The sequence below is a fragment of the Camelus ferus genome, unplaced genomic scaffold, assembly GCF_009834535.1.
Source record: "Camelus ferus isolate YT-003-E unplaced genomic scaffold, BCGSAC_Cfer_1.0 contig299, whole genome shotgun sequence".
Lineage (NCBI taxonomy): Eukaryota > Metazoa > Chordata > Mammalia > Artiodactyla > Camelidae > Camelus > Camelus ferus.
Window position 1 is genome coordinate 795,964 of NW_022588424.1, and position 23,334 is coordinate 819,297.

Genomic DNA, 23,334 nt, shown 5'->3' on the forward strand with positions numbered 1-23,334 from the left:
GGATATAAAACATTCAATGAGGGGGAGTGCAGACTGCTACGCATTTTCATTAAGGCTGAGTTAAGAGGCAGGAGAGGAAGCCTGTCTCCTCAAGCTTCATCAGGGAGGAAATGGGCTTTTAGGGCACATGATACCTATTTCTCAACAACAGCTCCAGGGCACTGGTCACCTTTTAGCCAAAGTCAAAGGAAGCAAGCAGTAAGAACTGAACTCTCCTTCCCCTACAAACAAGCCGAGTTACCCCAAATGCATACCCCCAACACCATACACAGAAAAGATATATTAGAGAAACATTTATTGGGAAGAATGAATATTCTCCACAAAGAAGGAATTATTTTGGAGTGGGAAATTTTCCTCCATGGAAATCCTGGAGAAGCATTTTCTGTCTAAACAGTAGAGACAGATCCCTGAACACAGAGCCTTCAGCAGTGGTGATGGCAGCTGGAGGGCCCTGGCCAGCTTGATGCCTGCAGGTGGGGTTCAGATGGGGCACAGGATCCCTACGGGGCACTGGTGGGGGATGTTTCTGACACAATAGCTGGTCCTTAAATGCCACAACTTTCTGGGGGTGTCTGTTCCTGTCTCTGATCCGTCTAGCACTTGGAGGATGACTTGGACCAGCAAAGATAGCTTCTTGATGGCAAGACTTGGTATTTGTCACTTTACAGGAGGGAGCCTCATAGTTGAGAGGATGCCCCTGAACCGGCTCTGCTCGGATCTGCACTTCTGCCTTTTGCTGAGTTTTCCCAAACTGCACTGGGGAAGGAAGGGGCTCTTGAGAGCAGGTGACATCAGTTGCATGCTGACACCCCAGTTTCTCCCTCTAAGAACTTCCCAATGTCTGTCATGATTTTCTGAGCTTCAGTCGTCCTTGTAAAGGCAGCTTTACTTTTAATGAGGCCTCTGCTCTGGGCAGTTAATATGGGGCTACCTTTTTTCTGGGGATCTTCTTGCCTTTTGTATTTTACCCCAGGATAAAGCCATTGCAAAAAATGCTTCATTCTTTTTTTGATAAGGCTTTCAGAAGGAGGCTGTCCCTTCTGTGATAGGGTCTGGGAAGACTTGCTCCCAAGTGTCTCCTCAACTGCCATCTCCTGAGTAGGGAAACTCTTCCTTTCAGGTTGGGATGTCCCAAGCCCTGCATCGCCTCCACCAAGCTCTTCTGCTTTGGGTCCCAGAGGGCTCACTCTCTTTGCAGTTGGTGGGAAATTCTTACCCTGGCACCTCCTTAAGACATGTTTAGGGACCCAAGTCTCCTGCTGCTGCTCCATCCTGAGTCCTCTATCACCTAAATGGACATGTAGCACCTGGGAAGTGCCCATGTCCCCACCTGAGACACCCTGGGTATGAGTCAGTGAGGCTTTGTAAGTCAAGTTATCTGAAGCAAGGGACATGTCAGTAGCTTGGCCTTGAGCCTGGCTATGTTCCCTGTTCTCCAATTTACATTTTAACTCACCAAACAGTTGTTCTTTAAGGTCTAATGATTTAGGATCTGGGGGAACTGGTAGCTTTGGTGGGGGGTTTTTGGTGGTCACAGTAGTTTCTACTTTACTCTCATTCAGGTTTATCATTTGGGAGCTTCCTGGCTTGCTGGTTGTCAACATACCAATAGTTTTTAATTGAAGAGTATTGAGCTCCTCAGCCCTGAATATCTCCCTAGACACTTTGGGCATGGAAACAGGTTGGGACTTCTCCATGTTTTTGCCCTGTTGCTTTTCTGCTCTATCACTGGAACTCATACTCTTACACTGTGGCTTATCTCTGGCCCCAGCTTGCTTTGCAGGCAGCTTTGGGGGGTATCTATTGGCTAGTAGAGCCTGTCTCTGACTTGCTTTCCCTCTGACGCAGTGTGTGACAGGTAGAGGAGTCTGTCTGGCATTCTTAAGTCTCTGAACATCCTCTGCAAGCCCACGGTTGATTTCAGAGCGTGATTGTCTCAGGACCTTCTGTCCTTCTTTGCCCACAGGTGAGGTGGCAGGAAGAGAATGATCCAGAACAGAGGCTGAATTTGTTGTTTCCACTATGTTTCCATAAAGAGATTTAGAGCTTCCTCTAAAGGACTTGAAGCCCCCAGATTTGGAGTCCACCTCAGAAATCACATTGGTCGAAGAGGGGAAGTTGGAATGGGACAAGGACTGGGATGATGCATCTTTCAATTTAAAGATCTCTATGGATTCAATGACTCTAGGGGGAAGTCCCCACACCATCCTCATACGAAACCTTTTGATATGGGTTTCCAGCATCTGGTGTGCACTGGAATCAACAAAGGAAAGATCCTGGCAGGTATTCAGGGAGTAGCTCTCATCCACCGATGATGACAAACTTCTCTGTTTTATCTGAGTGTGGGATTTCACAGAAAGAAACAATGTCTGCTTAATAGCATGCCATGAACTATGCACAGTCCCAGGGAGCCGGCCCTCACTGATTTCCTCAAACTTCTTGCTCAAATGTACTTTGAGGACATTTTCAAGTTGTCTCTGACTTAGACTCCCTGCTAATTCCCTTGAATTTTTCTCTGAGGGACTCTCCATCTGACTGTTTAGGTCTTTCTCAGAGTCATACCCCAGATCCTTATCTGAAGAGCTCTTTGGGTCATTCAACAGATGATATTTTGGGCCATTCTCTTGGCTATGTCCCTGATCCTTCCCCACATCTTCCTCTAGCTGGAGCATTTCTGAGTCCTTCTCATGGAAGCTTCCAGGTTGGCTCAATCCAACATTTAGATTTTTGCTACTCTGACCCTTAAACACAGAGATCAATGAAACTCCATCATTGCTCTCTAACTCAGAAATCTCTGAAAATTCTCTTGGAGGCATCATCAGTGACACAGAGTCGTAGATTCTGCGAGGCAGGCCCCACCGGTGTTGGATGAGCCTCTTCCGAAGGTGATGCTCTAGTTTCTTCCGAAGTTCATCACTGAGAGGAAACTTTCCAGGAAGGATGGAGACTGAAACATGGGCCAGGGAGGGCCGGGAGTGAGGAGTGTCAGAAACTGATGGACAAAACTCTTCTTGAGATCTTTGGACCACAGAGGGTAAACCCCACAAACTTTTCTGTTGTTTCTGCAATATGTTCCATTCCAGGTGTTGAATTTCAGATGAGGCAAGAGACTCCGATTCATTCTGAGGTCTATGGAAACACACTCCACAGATCCTAATCTGGGGTAAAGGACTAGATGGTATGACTGGGAGTGGGGACTGAGGCTGGGCCTGGGGCTGGGCCTGAGTGAGAGGTAGGGGCTGTGGCTGAGGCAGAGTTTGAGGCAAGGGTTCAGGCTGAATCTCAGGCAAGGACAAAGGTAGGGGATGGGGAAGTAGTGGGGATTCTTGGCCTGTGGAGGTATTCGAGATTCCATTGAAAATAAAGATTGAGGAGCCATCACCTGAGACACGAACAGCAGAAGGCAAGGACTCGCTGTGCAGAGATGGAAGACCCCAGAAGAGCTGGATACGTTTTTGCTGTAAATGGTCTTCTAAGGTCTTAGGATACTGCTGAGGCACATGCAGCTCCTTTGGTTTGTCTCTGCTGCTCCAAAAAGGAAGGGAGAATGGCAGAGTCATGCTTATCAGCCACTGATTCTAACATTTTCCCTGGAGAATTTAGTTGGTAGTTTGGGCTAAGTTGTTTTGGAAAAGAATCTTTTTCCTTTTCCTTTTCCTTCCACATCAGGCAATTGCTCCTTTTTTGGACTTGTCTCTCCAGGAGTGCCAGGACATCAGGGCTGAGAAATGAGAGGTTACCAGGCTCTACAAGGTTGGCTGCAGGGTCTCCCTCAAAAGAGGCCTCTGAAGAATGGAGAGCAAGAAACTCTTGATTGAAATCACATTGTGCCAAGGTCGAAGGGAACAAGTCTTTGGTATGAGCCTGCCACCAGAAGTTTGAGACTGACAGGCTTGAATGGTCAATGCCTTTGATTGTTGGGACATAAGTGGACAGTGCATCTGGGCTATCTGGAGGTGAGTTCTCGGGAACAGGCTTCAATAAGATGGCAAACGATTTAGACTGAGTGACAGTTAAAGTGCAGTCTGGCTGTGGTGAAACAGGCAGGGTTGGTGGTGCATGATGACAAACAAATGAATCAGGGGGATTCACTGCCTGGGACAAAACTTGTAAGGAGTTGATATCTTGGGAGAAGGTGGGATCGAGAGAGAAGATGGTATTTAGAGGCATCGTGCCCTCTGCTGGGACAACAGGATCTGCTGTCTGAGTGTCATGTGCTAGGAGAGGGGGAAACGCAAGGGGTTGGGGTGAGGAATAGTCCACTGGGAATTCAGAATCCAAAGAAGGAAAAGGCCCTGGTGCCAGAGAGTGACCTAGTGGTGAGGGTGAAAAAAAGTCAACTAAGGGGGTCATTGGGTTAGGTGAGAGACTAGAGGGGGCCAGTGGGGAAGGTTCAGACAGGGAGGCTGATGCTAGGTCTCTTAGAGGGACTACTGAGAAGGCAGGGGACAGAGTAAATGATGACTCAGTCACAGGAGATGTAGAAACCAAAGGGGATGCAGAGGAAGTAGCATCTTCCAGGGCCTCCGGGTGCAGCAGCCAGTTGACCTCAGCAGTTGCATTATTACACACCTCACAGAAGGGGTCTGGACATAACAGTTGACGAAAGCGGGTGGTATCATCATGCCGGCCCAGGGGGCTGCAGGAGACAGGAAGTACAAAGATGCAACCAGGACCAGAACAACGGGAAAAGGATCTGCTGACTTGGCAGGGGTGGCGTCACTTGATGCCTGCTGCCCCTTCACACTGCTCCACATTCATGACTTCACAATATGCTCAATTGTACTCACCTGAAGGTCTTTATTCACATACCTACTCCTATGCTACCCCTTCCTATGACTACAGCAGGCTGCACTGAATCCCTGGAATTGCATAGAACATGCTAAAGAGGGGTCAGGAAAGAAGGGGAAAGGCTAGTCACCTGTTCAGAATAGAAATCAGCTTCGTTTTCTCCTCTGTTTCTCTCTGGTGACATCTCCAACCTGAGGAACCAGGAGAGTGAGTTATATGTAAGGAAGGTAGAAGAATAGGTATTATATAGGAGTCCCTTTATGGGAAACCCTTGGGATACTACACTCTGAGAGACTCAAGGATTAGTAGATGAGGTCAAATGGTCAGTGATATTAACAAAGTTCACCTACGTATGCTGCTTCATTTGAAAAGTACTTTCATATATACTATCTCATGTGATGCTCAAAATCACCATGTGAAGCACAGAAATCAGTGTTGCCTCAGAGAGCAATCTGATCATCCAGGACACAGAAGTTCTGACGCTCGACATCTCACATGGCCACCTGCTGCGAAACACCCATTGCCCAGGTCCATCACTGCTTCAAGCCCAGCGATGGGCAGAGCAGGGAATCTGAGAAGTGTCTCAGGCTCTAACTGCCTTCCCATGAGCCTCTACTCTGAGAGCTCTGGTTTCTGACAGGGACTGTATCTAGCAAGTGACGTCCTCAGAGATCATGGACCTGGGGACCTCATGGAAAGGACAGGAAGGGTCACCCTTTGGAGAGATCAGGTGGAATAGGCAGAACTTTACCTTTCGATGTTCCACCTTTCCTTCTCCTCTTGGCTCTGCCCTGACGCTGAGAACAAAAAGAAAAGAATGAGGGGCTGAGACTCATTTCTCTCTCCTCTAGGAGACTCAGATATTCATTTTCCTTCCTTGAAAAACTCAAAGACTTTTGTCTGTAAGGCCCACACTTGATATTCTCAGTCAGAAGTCATCTGCTCAAGGAGGGCAGAGAATCTGAGGCTAACAGTCACATCCGTGTCCCTCAGATAGGACCCTGTATCCTGGAGCCCTACCTCCGGACTCTGCCCAGAGGCTCAGCACTGCTGCCCTGATCAGCCCAACACAAAGGAAGGCTTGGTGGAGAGATTCCTGACATGGGAACGTGACTCATGATCAAGTGCTGGGGAACTCTGTTCTCTTGCAGAGATCCCAAACTCTAACTAACCCAGGGCCAGGAACTTACTGTTTGGGATTTTACCCTGGAATCCTCTGAAACACTCAGACGGTGTGTGAGCTTCAAATGGAAGCCTTAGTCCTCCTGAACCCCTAGCCCTGCCTGATCTATTTCCCTAGAAGGATGGTGTTCTGTCCTCTCCCCAGACTGTGCATCTTAGGTATCTCTCTGAGCCAACCAAACTCATTGAGAAATGTGGGGAGAGAAATGGAAACAACAGTAAAGGATATCTGCTGGGGGCTCATCCAGGGTTACTTACCTTTCGGATGTCTTTGGTTTTGCAGAAGGCTGGTAAAGATGGAAACCCCACCAGGTAGCATAGGAATAGAAGGAGCAACCCCAAGCCGCACAGTATGGTGAGGTCGGGGTCAATATCCAAGGATGTTGAGCCAAAGCTCAGACATGGGTCCGTAGGGCTGTTCAAAAATGAGAGAACATTCCATTTTCTGAATTCCATTGTCTGAATCGCAAGGCTGCCTGAAGTTACTGAGCACTGAGAGTGCAGGCGCTTGACTATAGATCAGTGCATCACAGAACACTGAAGAGTCACAAAGGTTTCTGAGGGCAGGGCGGGGGAGGGGACAACATGAAGAGAGTGCGCTCACAGCCCCTCCCCCACCCACCAGCCCAGCAGACCCCTCCACCCTTCCTGGGCCGTCTAGGTCCCTCTGCCCTACCCTGCCATCCTGTTTTCCGACTCCACCCTTTCTTTCATTGCTTCATATATTTACCTTAATGAAAATTTCTGCTAGTTCCATCTGTAACCTAGATGTTACCTGGGTCCCCTTTTACTGTTTGGAGAACTTGACCTTGAGTCTCACCAGTTCCACTGCCCTGAAAGTCTAAAATACGGTCTGGGATTTTCACTTCTGGCCAGACATTCACACTCAGGATTATATACATCCTGAAATCCATCTTTCCTATAGAATATTTTTCCTACATGAACCCAGATATAGAACTTAAACTTCTTTCACTCTTAGTTTTGTGAATGTTGAATAACAAATTTTGCTTTTTGTTTCAGTCTGCCTTTACCATCTTCAGCCAGAGGGGCTGACTCAAATAATTAAAATGAGTAATTCATTATTCAACATTCACTAAACTAAAATCACTATAAAATCAATGTAAATAATTAAACCTTCAAATAATCTTGTGGATAAGTCTGAGGCACTAATTTTTCTGAAATGAATGAAGCTTAAACTGCATAAAGACTTTCAGGACATCCTAGACAGACAGACAGACAGACAGACACACACACACACACCCCACACCCCACACACACACACACACATACACGCCTGCCCTTTGACAAACCAAGCTGATATTTTCAAATCTAAGAATAAAGTGTTTTCTCATTTTTCTTCAGTCTCTCATTTTTTATTTTGACTCCACTTCTTACTCTGCCTAAAACACAGACAGTCCCTGCACTCTTCATCAGTATTCTAACAGGTGTACAAATCCCTGTCCTAGTCAGTTTGGGCTGCTGTAACGAAATACCATGGCTGGGTCACTCAAACAACAAATGCTTACTTCTCACAGTTCTGGAGGGTAGGAAGTCCAGAATGAAAGCACAGCAGATTCTGTGTCTGGTGAGTCCTACTTCCTGGTTCATATACAGCTGTCTTCTCCCTGCAACCTCACATGGCAAAAAAAGAGAGTAAGGGAGCTCTGTGAGGTCTCTTATAAAGGCACTAATTCCATTCATGAAGGCTCCACTATCATGACCTAGTCACCTCCCAAAGGCCCCATCTCCTAATACCATCATATTGGGATTAGGGTTTCAACATATGAATTTGGTGGGGACACAATGTCCATAACAGTCCCCAAAGGCTGGGATAGGTTCCATTGTGCTAAGTCTCTGGTGGCAGGGTGGGACCTGGGAGTGTCAAAGCCGTAGGGTAGAATCTAGCCTTACCTGATTATCCTTGTGGGCCCTATAAATATAATCTTTTCCTCAGAGTGCCCTACCACAAAAAAAAGCTCTGCTGTATATAATCATCCCCACATGTGTTCAAAAATCAGCTACCTGTCACACGTTTTTCAGGCTCCACTTGTCAGGTTTAAATAATCCCAGTATTTCCCTCCCCTCTTACTACATCTTCTTTTCTAAACCCTTTATCCTCATGACAGCCATCCCCTGAACTGTCTCCTAATGCCTCATGTCTTTCTTACACTGTGATGCCGTTTATTTGACACCCATGGCCTAGCACAGTTACTTGATCTCCTGTGAAAGCGTAAGACAACCTTCAAGCCCGCAGAGTCTTCTTTCAATTATGCAGGCACAGGTAACCTGCCCTGAGGATAAAATCTGCCGAGAGGCACCACTTCCTTCCTGCCTTGATCTGCAGCCTCAGCAGAGTTTTCATTTAATAAATATGTACTGCTGGAAACTAGGAGACACAAGCACCTGTAAGTGGCAGTCTCTGTCCTGAAGGACCTCATGGTGCAGTTTTAGGGAACAGCCCTATCAGATCAAGAGTTACATAACCACACAGGAGAGGGCCCCACGGCACTTGTGAATTGCCAGTAGATCTCTGGAATAGATCAGGGAAGGGACAGATGCTGTGGGTGATAACTGCTCAAACATATTATGCAACTTGGGAAGGCATCCCTGCATGCCTACCCTCTCCAATTTTCTGATACAAATTAATGATTCTTTGAGAAGATGGTTAAAGAGCAGCTTTTCTCTTTTAAAAGGGCATGTGTTGGCTAGATATCCTTACATACATTTGTGTGTCTTGCATTTAAAACCTACATGAAGTTTCAATAAAAAGGCTTTTCCCCAAATGTTAGTAAGATTCCTTTTCAGAACCTTGTAGAAGCATCTTCAGAATTTAAAAAAACAAGATACTAAAGATACAACTTTTTTTGGCTTTTTTTTTTCCTTTTGTACCACCACAAATAAACTCCACTGATGTTCAGCAGGAGAGGCTCATAGCACTTATCCTTCTCAAATTAACACAACTATAAACTATAAATTTATTTGTCTCTTTATAAAGCATATTGCTCTTATTGATTTCAATGGATTTTCAAAAACATCCTGTAATGTAAATAGGACAACAGGTGTCATTGTGCCCATTTATCAGTGAGTAAAACTGAGGCTCAGAAAGGGGAAGCGACTTCCCTAGATCACTCAGCAAATGAGTCATAGAGCCCTGACTTCTAAATTCCCTATATTCTCAAGGCTTCTCTTTCAAACAACATAAATGACTTCTTAAAATTAAAAGTATGCCCTGGTTCTAAAATTAAAGCAGTTATATGACTAAAAATATTCATGTTGTCCATTAAATACTGCCAAATTTGGAAAGTAAAGAAAAGCGATTTTTGGCATGCTATCACCTCTTTGATAACTTTTCCTTTTCATTCTTAGCACTAGTGTCTGACAGGTTTTCTCTATTGCCCTCTTAAAACCTTCTTTCAAGAACATTACATATGACTCTCAGTCAGGTATAAGTGAATAATTAAAGTTTAAAATGTCATCCCTCCCAGGAACACATTTCACACATTTTACATATATCTAACCCTTAAGCCTTGTGATAAAGCTCTCACTAGAGCATTTCCGGCAGCCATCCGGAGGTGGCAGTGGTAGCTTTTAGGAGCGTGAGATCTTCTCACTACCACCACACAGAAGTCTGGTCCCGGATTTCAGGCTGCACTGAGTTATATTAGCCCCAAGGAGGAGTATTTTCCAATAGCTCTACTAGGATAATCTTAGCGACTCAGTGGAGATAAGTCATTAGTTTAGGATTCTCATATGTCCTCAGTGCTCTCTCATTCACATCCTGACCGCTGTCCCAGGAATAAGCCACATGAAGGTAGCTATTTTTAAGTTATCAAAAAGCCTGAAGTAAAACAGATTCTTAGGGCAAAATCTTTTCAAACTGCATTTAAAACAGTAGCTGTAAGACGTTCTTCATTCACACACCACACTTTTACTGAACTCTGCTGTATAGTATTTCTAATAGAAATATCAAGAAAATAAGGCATTGCCTTCACCCTCAGGCAGTTCATAGTTCGGTAAGTGAGACCTGGAAACAACTAAAATAAAGAGATATAAACTGTAAAAAAAAAAAAAAAGTAGGAATAAGAAGACAATGAAAATACAGATAAAGGAGCAATTAATTCTTCTGCCAGGAGGGAGATGAGAGAGGGGCAAGGAAAGCTTCAAAGTTGTTCTCCTCCTCCTCTCTCTTCTCCCCTTGACACTCTTTCTCTTCCTCTTCCCCTTTCTCTTCCTCCTCCTTTTCTTCTTTCTTTAGACTGTTTTTTAGACCAGTTTAAGGTTCACAGTCAAACTAAGGAGAAAGTACAGAGTTTCCATAAGTCATCTGACCTCCTCTAACACCCCTACACACAAACACACACACAGACACACACACACAGACACACACACACACACACTTACCCCACTATCAACATCCAGCACCAGAGAGGGACATTTGTTACAATCAAACTTACATTGACACACCGTTACCACCCAGAGATCATAGTTTACATGGGTTGAGACAAGTGTATAATGGCATGTATCCACCATTAGAGTATCATATAGAGTAGTTCTGCTGCCCTAAAAATCCTCTGTGCTCTGACTATTCACCCCATCCTCCTCCAACCCCAATCTTTTGGCAACCACCAATTTTTTTTTTTTTTTTACTGTGTCCAGAGTTTTGCCTTTTCCAGAATGTCATATAGTTGAAATCATACAGTGTAGCCTTTTCAGACTGGCTTCTTTCACTTAGTAATATGCATTTAAGGTTCCTGCATGTATTTTTGTGGCTTAATAGTTCATTTCTTTTTAGCTAAACACTATTCCATTGCCTGGAATGTATGTACCACAGGTGATTTATCCATTCACCTTCGACATAGTTGTTGCTTCCCAGTTTGGGCACCTATGAATAAAGGTCCTATAAACTCTTTTCTTTTTAAACCACATTACTGAGACATAATTCACATACCATACAATTCACCCATTAAAAGCATACAATTCGATGGCTTTTGGTATATTCACAATGTTGGGCATCCAGCACTACAGTAAGGTTTAGAACATTTTCATCACTCTGACAAAGAAACTCTGTTCCCCTTAGCCTTCACCCTTCAATCTCATTCTCCTCAGCCCTAGGTTACCACTAATCTACTTCCTCTACAGATTTGTCAGTTCTGGACATTCATGTAAATGGAATTATACAATATGTGGCCTTTCACATCTGGATTCTTTCACTTAGCATAATGTTTTCAAGGTTTGCCTATATTGTAACATGTATCACTATTTCATTTCTTTTTATGGTAAATAATATTCCATTGTAGGGATATGCCACATTTGGCTTATATATTGATCAGTTGACGAACATTTGGGTTGTTTCCACTTACGGCTATTATGAATAAAGCTGCTAGTAAACATGTGTGTACACATTTTGGTGTGGACATAACTTATCATTCCTTGCTTATTCATTTTCACAATAACTTAAAAGTCACACTTTGTCTAAGCTTGTTGTTTTCTGAGATTGTGGTAATATAACCATATCAGATTCCCTATGAAATGAGATCTTTACTGTCTAAATGCAGTTTTTAATCAAATGTCTGGGTGCATCAATTTGCCCTCCTGCCAACACTCTCAAAATTAGGCTTTGAATCAGCAGGAATGCTGGTGATGTATAATGCTTAACATTTAAAAGTAATGAACACCTTATGTTCTCAAGAATTCTTAGAAAATCAGAAAAGAGTGTGGGAAGAGGAAGTGCAATCCAGCCAAAGTGAATGAACATGAGCAAACCTGTAACGTATGTAAAAGTGCATGTCTGGTCACACTAAAGCATCAGGCATGTGTCTGAGGATGAGAGGACAAAAAAATTAGGCTGAAGAAGAAGGAGACTCAACCGTTAAAGATTTTGAATGACAGTTTAAGAAGCTTGAACTTTGTACCAAGGCAATGGGAAGCTAAGGTTTTCATAACCAGAAGAAAGGCATGCCCAGATCTGTTTTGGAAAGATGACTGGCAAGCAAAAGAGAGCTCGGGGGGAAAATACAAATTAGTCACTGAATCATATAAACTCTTCCTCTTGCAGATGATAGAAAACCTGATGAATTCTAGCTTATGCAAAAAGTTCATTTATTGGCTTCTATTTCTGCACAATACAAGAGTAGATTCAGCTTCTGACTCGCCATCCCTCAGTTCTGCTTTCTCGGTGTTGACTCATTCTCAAGCCACGACTCTTATAGTCCCAAGATGGTATCCAGCCAGGAAAAACAGAATTGTTGTCCCAGTTTCTCAACTAAAGCCCCAACATTCAAGTGAATGGGACCAGCTCAGGTCATAAGAACACCCCTGAAATAATTACTGGGAACCAGAGAATGCTACTGGCCTAGTCTAAGTCAGTGCTCCTCAAAGTGTGGTCCGTGGACCAGTGCCTGTTTCCACATTTTTGTTACCATCTTCTACAAGATAAGTATAGAAACAGGATGGTTAGAAACTTTTACTGCAATTTGATGGCATAATTAAATCTAATAATAAAAAAATGAGGCTTATATTTTGTGTATCATTGCTTGCCACTTCTCCAGCAATTCATTTTTATTATATTTTATACAAGTACCAGTGCACAGTGGATGGGGGTGTGGGAGAGGAAGCAAACTGGTCTTTCACCACAGATAGTTTGAGAAACTGTGGTCTCATGGACATGCTCCACTGTGAAGTCTGGGGATGAGTCAGCATTCTGGAAGCACACAGGGAGACTTTGGGGAGATCCTTCCCTCTTGCCATGAAAGAGGGCAAAAACAAATGTCCACCATAATCATGGGATCTAATTTGGAGAGAGGAAGGACACTCCCAGACTACTTTAGCTCTCTTATTTTCTCATGCTTTTTTCCATGCTGACCTGCTCTTATTCAGAGTCTCTAGTAAGAATTTACTCTGCATAAGCTTTGGATATGGCCATTTTAATAGGCTAAACATTACATGAGCATTCACCTACCCTGCCCATTGGAACTTTTACTACTAGAATCAAAGCATTCAAATGGCTCTCTTAAGCCATTAAGACAAAAACAACTTTGAGCTAGACTAACACAAGGTAATTACTAAGCTGAGCCAAATTCCTTTGCCATGCTCTTGGCACGGAGGTATGGAAACTCTAGAGCCCTATAAGAGGTCTGAAGGAACAAAAAAAACTGTTTAAGACAAATTTCAGGGATCTACGTTTCTCATTAAAAATGCATTTTAGAAAATTGTTTTAAGTTAACTTGCTAGGGCAGTTGCATGGCAAGGAAACGTGTGCAGCAATTTGGCAAGCAGCAGCTTTCATCTTTCTTTTAAAATAAAATGGAAACAATAAAAACAATTAAAAATAAAATAAAATTTAAAAAACCTAATCTGAAAGAGTATTCTGATTCTTTTTCTAATTAAAGCTATGCAATTAAAGTTTTGCTGGAGAGGAACCTGTGTTTTTAATCTCACTGTCCACCAAGGGCTAATACACGCACAGGCTTTGAGATGTCTGCTAACGCTCAGAGCTGGGACCTTGGAGAGCCTTCGAGTCTGGCTTTCTCATTCATTTGACAAATTGGAAACTGAGGCCAGGGCAAGTTTATTTCGTTTTTCCTTAATCCTTTCTTTCATGTGTATGTTCGTGTGTGTGTGTCTTCTCTCAGAAGGCTTGGAAACTTGGTGTCTGCACATAATTTAGACACTCAATATGGGACTTCTTTTCAGTATGAAGGCAAGGACTCAACTAACACCAAATTTAATCCACTACTACCTCGAAATCTGCCATTTTTGCCTATGTGAACTTCACAAACAATTGAGATAGTAATGCTTTTCTGTGAAAACCGAATGGACTTATATGCCTTCATGCCTTCTGCAATAAAATAAGCTGAATGTAACTCTAACATCCCTTGATGACCCCAGCTTAGTCTAATAACCAGCTGTGGTACTGCAGAGGAACAGGTGTAGGCGGTCTGGGACACAGACACAAATGTGCACTGACTCCAGCCATGCCCCCTAAGACCTGCTATCATTAAGAAGATCCATCACCTGTATTTAGGAGTTTACTTCTTTTTCATATAAATACAAAAATTGTTTATCAACTACATAGACAGTGCAAAACTGACCCATGACAGAACTGCCTTCAGCAGGTCACAGGGCTACCCTAAAGAGTTAATGTAGTTTGGATCACCTTTATCCCCTCAAAGGGTGAGGGAACCACAGGGAAGAAATGGAATAGAGCTAAGATTTGGTGGGTACTTAATTTGTGTGCCAAAGTTTCACTCATTTCATTTCTTAATCTGTGAGAGAAGAAATCTTTCTCTTATTTCACAGATAATAAGACTGAGCCCCAGAAAGATTAAATAACTTGCCCAAGGCCACTAGAGCTAAAAAATGACAAAGTAAGGATTTGAACCAAGCTTGCTTTGGTCCCAGGCGTGCATCTTCAGTCTACCCAATGCTGTCTCAGAGAGTAGAGTCACTGCATCTTGATCCCTGACTCTTCATTATCACACCAACAGCTATATTTTGCAGTATAACAAACTTCCCCCAAAACCTAGTGGCTTAAAGTAATTAACATTGTTTGCTCATAATTCTGCAGTCTGGGCTGGGCTAAGCTGGGTGACTCTTCTGCTGATCTTACCAATGGCTACTCATGTGGATTCATCCAGCTGGCAGGTCAGCAGGGACCTGGGCTTGGCTGGGACACTGGGATGGCCAGATTTGTCTCTCAGGGCCTCTCCCTCTTATGTGGCTTCTCCAATGGCCTTGCCACATAGCTTGAGGAAGCTAACAGAATTCTTATAAGGTAGTTCATGGCTCTGAAGAAAACAAGATCAGAACTTCTTCAGGCTTAGACCAAGAACTGATACCACATCACTCTGCCACTTGCAGTTAGTTAAAACAGTCCCAGTCCCAGCTCAGGTTCAAAGAGAGAGTGCTACACAGAGGCAACTATTGGCAGATGTGGGTCACTGGGGCCAACAATGTAACAGTGGTCACATTGGTAATCTTCTTAAACACTGGCATCACCAACTCTAAAAGTTGCTGTATTTTCTGTACCTTACTTTTCTTATGGCCAGGTTTTCACTTTTTTCCTGTTTGTTTCTCCACTTTCTCCTACCATTTCTCAGCTTTTCTGTGTTGTAACTGGCCTTCCCTAGCCAGCACAAATAGAGGATGCCTTTTCTTCAGATCAGTGGACTGCCCAATCCCATCTCATCAACTCTATTCTTCAGCTTGTCAGTCTTTGCAGCTGAAGTGTTCTATTGACAGAAGTTCCTTTGTTTTGGTGGTTGTTTCATTTTGCTCTGCTTTTCAAACTGGGTTCAAAGTTGGAAGTCTAATTTAAAGGAAATAAGACAGTACTGCCTCAAGAAGCAACTTAAGTAAATAAATGTAAATTCTTTGCCCTTATAAATAAAATCTAGAATCTGTGATACCCCTTAGTTTTACCTGCAAGAAGGCAAGATGTCCAGTTCAATGGCTAGGCAACAAATCAACATTTATCATGTTTTACATGCTTTAAATTCCTTTAGCAGTCATTCACCAGGGCAGAGAAGGAAGAGAGGCCTGCAGGAATCAGATAATTTCCAGCATTACAATTCTAGTTCACAGCAGACTGCTTCTTACATGTGGCTAAAATGGGATCAGATTAAATTTCCATTGAATCATTCAGCCTGTCTGATCACTGCTTTCTGCTGTCAGGAGAGATCCAAGGGTACCAAGAATTAGCCAGGGCCAGAAGAATTTGTTGTACAGATCGCAAGCATGAAGAGTGCAAAGGAAGTGAGAGGAAAAAACCTTGAACACCCAAGGTGAAAATTCCTGGAAAGGGATCATGGGTTTCCATTTGAAATACTAAGGAATTAAAATGAAAGTTGAAATGTGAGTTACCCTTGGAAATCCATTCACTGACATTGTTCATCATTCTTTCTTTTATTCTGCTCCCTGAGGCCAGACGTTGCGATCCTTAATTGTTGGATTACATCTCCACCAGATATTTAGGTGCAAAAATGAAAGGGAATTAAATTTCATTTGACTATTTATACAATCTAAATTTCCCAAGTGAAGGAGGCAACTAAGATAAAATGTCTTTGTTATCATTTTAGACTAATTCATTGACTCTAATCTTACTTCTGTTATATCGTCACAAACATCAAAAGTTGATTGAAAATGGGTATAAATTCATACATAAATGAATTACATGTAAACTCATTGCAATCCTCATAATAATTTACACAAAATCCAATTAACATTCTATGAAAATTTTGGAGAATCTGACTAGATGCTGATGTTCTCAGGAAGAAAAAGCTGATGCTTATCAAAGAAATGTTTGAATGAAGAATACAGAATGGAACAAGCCACACCAGACATTTAAATATAAGGCAGAGCTGGAGGGAAGCTTCCACAGTGACACCTACCAGCACCAGTGTCCACGTAGTTGGGGGAGCTCCCATAGTGGCTGCTGCCAGTGTCTGTGTCCCCAGCTGCCACCCACCTCTCCAGGAGACTCTTCAAGACAAGCAGGTATTTTTTATGAAAAACCTCTCTTATAACAGCTTTGGCTATATCCCATAAATTTTGGCATCAACAGGTCTCATGGTCTCTGCCTGCAGGACAGGTACTAGATCTGACCTGTCTCTTCAGCACCACCTCCAACGCTCCCCCGGAACAGCCTTTACTACTCTCAGCCTCAGTTCACTGTCCTGGTCTCCCACACGAGCTCCACGCTTTACCCTTTTGTCCACATGTTAACCTCTGCCCTTTTACAGGTAAAATAAACTCTCTATGGTGTAAAAAAAAAAAAAAAGCCTATGATGACTAAAATAAGATACTACTGAAAGAAGAAAAAACATAAAGCTATAGAACACAGACTAGACAGTCCAGAAATTGATTTTGTTCCTTACAAGAATTTGCTAGAAGATAAAATGACATCACCAAGAAGGAACTATTCATTAATTCGTGCAGGAATAACTGGGAAGAAATTTAAGGGAAATAAAATTCATTTAGACCCATCTTTCATAGTGTATAACAAAATAACCCCCAGATACATTAAAAAGCATCCTTTTCCAAATGCCCAGTATATTAGGTCTGTGAATTTCAAACCAAGAATGATTTCCTAAGCTTAAAATCCTTTTAAGAAATCATAAAACAAAGACCAACTGCTCAGATTACATATAATTTAAAACTCCTATTTGTTAAAAAAAAAAAAAAGACAGTAGCACAAGCAATTTTTAAAAAAGCAGATTGAGAAAATGCATTATTTTACTACTACAGCAAAGGATAATTTTTTCACATTTATTATTTGTTGATGAATTTTTTTTCTACCCATGGCTTTTGCTCAGGGCAACAGAATTAATCTTCCAAAAACTGCGTTTCCTTATGACATTTCCTTGTTCCAGGAGTACAGCAATTCTCTGCCGTTTACCACTCTCTAATACCAGTCATTTCAAAACAACCTTCATATACTCACAATATCCATATACCATTTGTACCCAACATTTATTTAATAATTTTCTTTAAATAAACTCAGTTTTACTTAAATGAATTTAGCTTTGTTCTAACCAAGTTTCTATGAAATCAGAAGTTTTAGGTAAATGACATTAATATGTATAATACAAATTTTAAAACATGAATCTATCTACCACTGAAAATTACTTATGCAGACTACAACAATTAATTTTAATATGTTAATGTGGCCAGGTTATGGTGCCCCACTGTTTAGTCAAACACCAGTCAATGTCACAGTTATGGTGTGTGTTTTTTTTAAGATGTGATTACCATTTAAATCAGTAGACTTTGAGTAAAGCTGATGAATTTCCATAATGTGTGGGGACCTCATCCAATCAGTTGAAGGACCTCAGAGAAAAACTGAAGTCCTCCAAAAAGGAAAGAATTCAGCGTACAGACTGCCTTCCACTTCAAGACCTCCACACCAAGACCTGCTGGAATTCCAGCCTGCTGGCCTGAGCTACAGATGCTGAACTTGCCAGCTTCCAAAATCACATGAGCTAATCCTTGAAAATAAATCCTCAGCCCCCTTTCTGTCTCTGTTTCTGTGTGTGTGGTGTGTGTGTGTGTGTGTGTGTACACTCTATGCTACGGTTCTGTTTCTCAGGAGAACCTTAACCATTCTTTGGGAACACTGACTTTACAGAACTCATTCAAATGTCTTGGCCTGGATGCCAATATCCACCTAAATCTGGCTTCTCCTGATTATTCTAAATTCATTTCATGAGACTTTCCAGTGCACACTCTGCTTTACTCCATCTGGTCACTTCACACCTTTGTTTGCAATCTGCTGAGAAGGTCTTGGTTAGCCAGGTTCCCCGGTTACTACCTTCAAGGCCTGGATCAATTACTAGATGAGGTACTAAGGAAGAAATAAGATTCCCACATTTAGACATATGTAAAACCAGCTTTGGAAAGTAAGGTTTCAGCTCATATGCCAAACATGGCTAATTAGTGGTAGCTTCTTGGAACATGTTAAGAAGGATTCTGAGGCTCTCTGAAAGAACACCTGTGATCTATTAGTGATATCTGACAGAAGGGTGAAAGGGGTCAAAATGGTAATAAATGTAGTACATATTTGTCACCTCTGGCTTGATTATTAAGGAAACTAGCCAAAAATATGTTCCTGAGCCCTTTTCAATGCCTACTCAAACAAGGTATCAGACCTATGAACTTTTTAAAAACTACTTTACATTTTAGGCATTTCCCAGATTTACATATATAGGGAAAGTCAATCAAGAGCATTCAAAAGTAGAAAGAGTACAGAAAGCAAGCTACATTTGCTTCCCCAAACCTGCTTTTTCACATAATACCAAATGTCAAACCAGAATCTACCTGCTGGGATGAGTGAGCGGGGAATACAAGTATCCCCAGCATTCCTACTTAGCTATTCCTGGGCCAAGCTGCCCAGCACCTGACACTGGGACATCCTTATAAATACTTGGGGAAATCACCAGGTATGAAAATTCTCTTGGGGCAGAAAAGTTGCATTGGTCCTTCCTTTACATCCCTGCCTTCCCATCCCTGAACTGCTAGAATGAGACAAGCAGCAACCCTTCGCGGGACACCTGAGATCAGAGTTTGCCCTATTGACACAGATTTTCCTGAAAATCAACCCAAAATTGTCCTGATACGGAAATCACCCTATGCCTACTTTTCAATGGTTCCCATATTCTTTAAGATGGGGAGTAACAGAGGGCATGAGTATTTATACAGATGGACTAGTCTACTTTCATTCATTCTGAACTTGAGCACTTCTTTCCAGCAAGACAGTGTGATAGGCACTGAAGGGACAAAGAGAAATCATATTTGGTCTGTGCTTTCAAGGAGCTCTTACTTAACTGATAGTCAAAGAATATACAAACACATACCTTAGACCAGGCTTGGCAAATTTTTTTATTTTTATAAAACACCAGATAGTAAATGTTTTCAGTTCTCCAAGCCATACATTACTTAACTCTGCTGTTGCAGCACAAAAGCAGCACAGACAGTGCTTAAATAGATGGGTGTGGCTATGTTCCAGTAAAAATTCATTTATAGCAAAAGTCTATTGGTCAGATTTGGCCTATAGTTTGCTGATCCCTGACTTAGACTCTATTAGATGAATCAGGACCTGAGATGAGCATCTCTCAGAAGAAGGGATTAAAGAAAAAAAAAATGGGTGGATCAGTCTTTAGTTAGTGTTGTCACTTGAGTAATCAGTATCTTATTTCTTGGTGGTGATTTTTTAATTTCCTAAAACTCCCAGTAAGATCTATGGCATCTCCTATGAATATGTGAGGAAATAAAGCAGTTACATTGAATAACAGAATGGCTTTATTTTAAAATATTTTTAATATAAGATTTTCCATAGTCATAATTCATTTCATGAGGAACAATTGCTAAATATGAAAATGATGTTGTAGAAATCTACAGGGCAGAGTGGAGAAAGCCCTAGAGGGAAATAAGAAAAGTCTCATAGAATATGTTCAGTGGAAATGTGCCCCTGTCAGGCATAGAGTTCTTAATTTTTCGAATCATCATGGAACATTCTGAAAAAAACCACCCTTACCCTAAAAATCTCAACAAAGGCTCCCTTTCTTACTCATGTCCCCTCCAGGAACTAGAAATTTATTGAGCAGTGGGGCAAATAAAGAAGTTTGGAAAATCTGATGGAAGATCAGAAAGTACTATTTTACTATCAGGGACACTGATGTTCCAATGAAATCCTGGCCTTACAAAAAGAACTTGTCTCTGAAAAGCTGATAGGAGAAGTTCATTGAAACGCAAAGGCTTCAGGTAGATAGTGCCACTGGCTCAGCTTGTATGACAGAGCAACTTATCTCCCAAGTTCATTGCACTGTCCCTCATGGTATCATTAAACTTCAGTGTCCAAGAGGTTACAGAGAAAAGTACTCTCTGTTTTATTGTGAAACCAAAGTCCAGACAGATTTGGCTACAGTGAGTAACACAATCATTGCCAGCATTCACAAAACGACTTACTTTCTAGCGGTGACAATGAAGTAAAACTGAGGGCCTGGCCATACGGCAAACTTCACTTCCACATCTCCAATGCCCCTGATCTGTCCCCAACAAATATACTTCCTTTATATTTGAATCGCCATCAAAATATCCCAAAGACAACAGTTGATAAATATTGATATATCTCTTATCCCCAATTCATTATTTACACTTTCAAAGAGGACTCTTGAAGACCAAAGGGTCTTTAAGACCCCAGCAACGACTCTGTAATGGTAAAACTTCCAGAATTACGAGTGACAAAATAACTTTATTGGAAATGGGAATAAAGGTCTTTTGAAATTAACTCTATTTGTTTCTCAAACACTTAAGAGACAGTCTTTGTTGATTAAGGCAGTAGTGGATAGCCAGCTGTCCACTCATCACATCAAACATGTTTTTCACAATTATAACACAAATCGTTGTGTCATGATAAGCTATCCAATGAATGTGGTTAACCAAGTTTCTTTCTAAGTGTGTTTACATAATGCCTCACTCTCAAGAACCTGAAATAAAACAAGAAGCAGACATCTCTTGGTCACCCTCTCTATTCACTGTGTAGAGCCAGATTCTAAGAACACTAAGAAATACAAAATATGCTTCCTGTCCTGAAGAAGTCTACATGGTCAAAATAAAAATAAATAGTAAAGCAGATCATCATTTGTATAAATCCCCACAAAAATGTAATAACACTCACCAAAATTGCTGTTTTTTACTGGTTTCCCACTGCATTTAAAATAAAGACAGAACTTTAAAAGGCCTATGAAAAGCCATATGCTCAAGGTGACAGCCTTTTCTCTGGCCATCAGTCCACTTGCTGCCTCTGCTCTAGACATGTCATCCATTCTTCAGTCCCTTATTCTTACCATTCTCCCTCCCTTACCCCAGGGCCTTTGAACAGGCTTTTTCTTGAGCCTGGAAGACCTTTCTCCCCAGGTAAGTCCTTTCACTATCAGCACTCAGATCAGCTGTTACCCCCCACCGCCCATTATATGCTTTCATCGCCCCTCATACACCTATCCTCATATTTTTCATTGTAGCAAATCTTTTATCCATTATGTAATTATTTTATTTATATATTTCTCTCTACTAAAAGTACCATGAAGGCAAAGATCATGTCTGTTTTTTGTTTATCACTGAATCACTAATGCTTAGTATAGAAGAGTGGTTCAATAGATATTTGTCTGAATAAATGAATGAATACCTGGACTTCTTGAATAAATTTATATCTTTTTATTTGATAATAATCATTTCATATATAGTTATTAAAAGTCTAAAGTTCATTCAGCAAATATTTATAAAATCCCTACTATGTACTCAGCACTCTGCTAGGCACTGTAATACAAAGATGACGACATTGTCCATACTGTCTACTGAGGCAGGCAAGGAAACAGATAATCACAACACAACATGCAGTATAGATCAGAGAAATCCAAAGTGCTATGAGAACACAGGCAAGAATTAACTCTTAGGGAAGCTGAAGAAGACGTCTAACGAAGTGACACTTGAGTTCCTGAAGAAGAAAAAAAAGTGCAAAATAGTGATAGAAGGCATTCCATGCAGAAAATGAAACGGGAAAAAGATCAAAAAGTTTGAAGAGCTCTGGGTAGGCACTGAAGAGCAAACAGTTTGGTACCACTGTGACTGAGAGTGTATGGAAAGAGAATGACTTCAAATGGGAATTGTAGCCTGAGGTGAAGTGATGAGAATATGCTAAATCTGAGGTAGGAACCACACACCCACTTGGGACTGAATGGCTATTAGTGGGAGGTACAGAACAAAGGTTGGAAAAGTGCTGAGAAAGAGATACCTTCCTGGGAATGTAGGGGGATATCTGGGAATCACGGATTCCCTGTCTCTGACCACGTCTTCAAAATCATACTTCCTAGGGCAGTGTTTCCCATACTTCCCTAATAACAATAATCACGTGACTGTTAAAATACATATCCCAAGGACATATTCCCAAACCCCTCTGAATCAGCATTCCCAACAGACAAACCTGGAATTCTGAATATTTAACCAACACTCCAGGTATTTCTAATTTCAGGGAAGCTTGAGAGCCATTTTCAAAAGGAACTCCTACTCTACCCTCAGGAAGGCTCACCAGACTTTTCCCCAGCACTGTCCACTGACCTGTAAAGAATGTGGCTGTCCAAGAAAATATCAACTTCAATTAGTAATTAAGATAATGATTCTTGTTTCCAATAAAGCAATAAAATATGACTGTGCTAGCACAGGAAAAAGTGCAGTCAGCATATCATTGGTAGAATTGCACACGCTACTGGAGGAAATTTTCAGCTAATTATGCTCAAAAGATAAACTAGACTCTGTGTAAAAGGAAGAAAGTCCATGAACTTCTTGCATTAGCACAGGGGTTGATTTCTTAGGTCTGCAAATCCATTTGCTTCTCCCCAAGTGACTACAATTATGAACTGTAGACAGATTTCTAAAAATGTCAGAAATTGTGCTTGGTAGACCAAATAGATATATCTAAATGCGGATCCCAGGAAATGCTGGGCATTGCTTTAAAATCTCTAAATTTCACAGATACTATGTCCAGTCACAAAATGATCCATGGGATTTTCCAGGGTTTCTTGCCCTTTAGTCTAGAGCGGAATTTCTCAAACAGTGTTTACAGTGGGTGATAGTAAGAATTATTTATATAAAAAAAGGAAGGTCATGTTCAGAACCCATGTATATATGGACATTTGATTTATTAAAAAATGAAACTATTAGAAATGAGAAAAGAATGGCCATTACAACAAATAGTGCTAGAATAACTGGATATCCACAATGGAGAAAATTATGTTGAATCAAAGACATTAGATAAAAAGTAACTCACACTGTGCCTTTGATATCTCATAGTACAAAGCAGTGCTTCTCAAA

At 41.6% G+C, this 23,334-nt stretch overlaps 1 protein-coding gene across 1 annotated transcript in view; it reads right to left on the minus strand.

Moving 5' to 3' along the window:
- Nucleotides 1–280: 280 nt before the first annotated feature.
- LOC106729120 (spermatogenesis-associated protein 31D4-like) overlaps nt 281–23,334 on the minus strand; it is a 154,161-nt gene continuing 131,107 nt past the window's right edge. Inside the window, 7 exon segments of the mRNA XM_032476223.1 lie at nt 281–820; nt 822–3,554; nt 3,556–4,639; nt 4,922–4,982; nt 5,543–5,588; nt 6,232–6,388; nt 7,500–7,598. Coding sequence (XP_032332114.1) covers nt 332–820; nt 822–3,554; nt 3,556–4,639; nt 4,922–4,982; nt 5,543–5,588; nt 6,232–6,388; nt 7,500–7,598 — 4,669 coding nt within the window. The 3' untranslated portion in view covers nt 281–331.